This window comes from Monopterus albus, unplaced genomic scaffold (genome assembly GCF_001952655.1).
Source record: "Monopterus albus unplaced genomic scaffold, M_albus_1.0 scaffold155.1, whole genome shotgun sequence".
Lineage (NCBI taxonomy): Eukaryota > Metazoa > Chordata > Actinopteri > Synbranchiformes > Synbranchidae > Monopterus > Monopterus albus.
In genome coordinates, this window is record NW_018128035.1 from 17,699 (window position 1) to 21,138 (window position 3,440).

At 38.3% G+C, this 3,440-nt stretch overlaps 1 protein-coding gene across 1 annotated transcript in view; it reads left to right on the top strand.

Moving 5' to 3' along the window:
• The window catches only part of LOC109968607 (myosin-7B-like), a 34,732-nt gene that overhangs the window by 8,799 nt on the left and 22,493 nt on the right, over positions 1-3,440 (top strand). The window contains exons 10-11 of the mRNA XM_020614987.1: positions 1,877-1,980; positions 2,062-2,200. Coding sequence (XP_020470643.1) covers positions 1,877-1,980; positions 2,062-2,200 — 243 coding nt within the window. The remainder of the gene's footprint in view (positions 1-1,876; positions 1,981-2,061; positions 2,201-3,440) is intronic.

Below are 3,440 nucleotides of genomic sequence, written 5' to 3' on the forward strand. Positions count from 1 at the left end.
CTGTGGGGCGGGGAAGGGTGGTGGGATTGGGCGGGGCTTGGGGATTTGAGTGGCAGTTTAGCAGCCAATGAAGGCTATAGGAATTTATTTAAGCTTTTTCCAATTCTTTCATAATTTCAGATTTCCTTATATGGTTTGTTTATTGTATGGATGCTGATTCAGCATCCACACTATGTTATCCTGGTCTTTATTATTCTGGTTTCTTCCGTCCATTTTTTGGCACTTAATTTTTTCAGCATACTTTCAGCTATGAAAACCGTTTAGGTATCGACGTGTTCATCTTTTTAAGGACATTTATGCTATTATTTTTCTTGTTTCTAACCTTTATACTTTTTTAACTATTTAGTGTCTTTCAGCAAAATTTTGCCCATTCAAATGAATGGGAAAATTCTACTTCAGCATACATTCAGCTCTTTCAGCTATCAAAAAGTTCAGCTCTTCGAGGACATTCATGCTTCTATTCAGAACTTTTGTAAACTTCATACTTTTGAAATATTTAGCTTTATTTTGAAAGTTTTGCCCCATTCAAATGAATGTGGAAATTCTACTTCAGCATTCTTTCAGCTATTAAAATGTTCAGCTCTTCAAGGATATTCATGCTTTTCTTCAAACGTTTTCTGAACTTCATACTTTTAAAATATTTAGCTTTATTTTGAAAATCTTGCCCCATTCAAATGAATGAGAAAATTTTACTTCAGCTTACTTTCAGCTAGCAAAACCATTCAGGTGTCAAAATGTTCAGCATTTTCAGGGCGATCTTTCAGCACTCAGCATCCATACGCATTTTCTTCAGAAAATGCAATTCTCTAGTTTAGTAATGTTAATTTCTCCCGCTTTACACTCATCAGACTCGAGCCATGAGTGGCTGACACCGACTGGCGGTTACACACGGGGTGTCGCTCACATAAGAACATGGCAGAAGAAGTGGTCACATCGTTTAACAGTAGCCTGCTAAACGTAACTCCCTGAAAGAAAAGAAGTGTTCTACTATCATAACTATATCATCAGATTATTATTCATGCATTCATTTGTAAGCAGCATTGGGGTGCAACCAATAATTATTCATGGATTAATCTTCCGATTATTCATGGATTAAACAGTTCATTGATGTGAAACTGAGAAAATAGTGAGTAGCCTAATGCTGACAGATACCCAGAGCCCACAGTGTATAACCTGCACAAGGCTTGTTTTCCATAAGCATAAACTTTACTGCCAAGTATTATCAAAATACAAGGAATTTGACTCCAGCTCAAACTAACAGCCAAACCTCAAAATTTCCGAGAGGAAAGAGGCTGGAACCATACATTTATTTTACAAAAAAAGCCATATCAAAATAATTGCCAGCTGACTAATTGTTTCATATACAAAGTCTCAGTTTATTAGGCAATCTTAGCCAAACTAACTGCTGTGTGCTTCAAATGCAAAATTACTTAATTAAATATTGAAATTTACCCTTTTTGAAATTAATATATTTCTTCATCGAAACCACTAATTTGTTTTGTGTCTTAGTCACTTGATCTCTGCTGGGGACAAGGCAGGAAAGCTGGACATTTTTCTCAGCAGTTGGTGGAGAGCAGAACAAAAAAGGAGAGTGAATATTGGACTTATATGCATCAGGTGGACATCACGCCAGTGGGATGATGATGTTACCCTGTGCCTGCTGCATGTGGACATAGGCAGCGGTTTGCTTTCATGTTGGCTGTAAAACTTTATAAGGTCCAACCTTTTTCAGCCTCTTTGTGGGCAACAATCAATCCACAGCGAAAAGAAAGTTTATGTTAAAAAACTGTTTAAAAACGACTTAAAAGATTTTCTGAAGGTGGAAGTGAAGTATCTAACTTTATGCTGTTGTTTCTGTGGTTGTCCTGTGGCACAGACATGCTGCTGGTGACCACCAACCCCTACGACTACCACTTCTGCTCTCAGGGTGTGACCACAGTGGAAGGCCTCAATGACGGAGACGAACTGATGCTCACCGATGTAAGAAACACACTCTCGTCCCAGAAAAGACATTCACTGCACTCTGATGTGGTACAATCTTTCATCTCTGTATGTGTGCAGCATGCCATGGACACACTGGGCTTTACTCTGGAGGAGAAGTACGGCTGCTATAAGATCGTTGGTGCTGTCATGCACTTTGGTAACATGAAGTTCAAGAAGAGACAGAGGGAGGAGCAGGCCGAGGCCGATGGCACAGAAAGTAAGACACGCTTCTAGTAACACCATGTGTTCAAATAAAATGTAATCTCTTACTTTAAATGTAGCCACAACCAGACAATGTATTTTATACTTTTAATAATCATTTTGACAAAGATAAACCAACAGTTATTTTACTGGCATTCAACAACAGCAACATGACAACCACAGAAGAGTTAATGAAGCCTGACTGAAGCTGCTGACACACAACCCAGTGATTGCAAATTTTATCACCCCATCAGTTATCACACACATAATTGTACTTCAGCAGGGCAAACTCTACTTACCAGTAGGCCAGAAGGTGCATGTCATTATGTTATAATTAGGCACAAAGTTCATGGAAGTTACTTTAGTAAGAAGTTGTTTAAATCATTACTGGAACTCGAATCATGATACACTCTGCATTTATTATTGCATTCCAGCACAGATCAAAAGGTGGAGTAGGGCCTACTAACCCATATGGGCCTGATAACAAACTGATAACAGCCATTTAATGGGTCGATAACACTGGTACAACAAAATCTGATTCACCATTCACTACTTCTGAACATCAGTTTAAAATGATCATAGTCATGATCGTTCAGAAGTAGTGAATGGTGAATATCAGTTTAAAATGATCATAGTCATGATCCATTTTGTGTTGTGTGGGTAAGAACATACAGTATTTATTCCCCAAACAGAGGAAGAAATCTGTCCAAAATTCATTTCTGTAAGCACATTCCAGTGGTGAGATCTCATCAGCTTCCTATTCAAAACCTTACTTACAGGTTACATACCACCTTGCAAACACACGTAGACACGTACTATATACAAATGTACACATTTTGGCTGTCCCATTATGTCTGTCCTGATTCTGTTTTATCATCTCATATGTTTAATTGTTTTAATGTGGATTTAAAAGAGTCAAGAATTTTTATTGTCATTATGCATAGCACAACGAAATTTTTTCCGGAAGCTCTCGACATACACACAATTGTATAAGTCAATATAAAAATATGAACAAATAAAAAGGGATGTATGGGACCTAATCAGGTCAGCAGCATGTTAGCAGCAAGAGTGTAGTAACATTATAAGGTGCAGCTCAGTGCAAATCTCAGTCTTTAGGAGGAGGTGTGAGGTCCAGTGTTCTGTGTCTGTCCATAGGGGGGAGGTTGTGTGTGTGACTGGGGGTTAGGGGGGTGATTGATTACACAGCTCTGGGGAAGAAGCTGTGTCTCAGTCTGTTTGTTTTAGTCTTTATATTC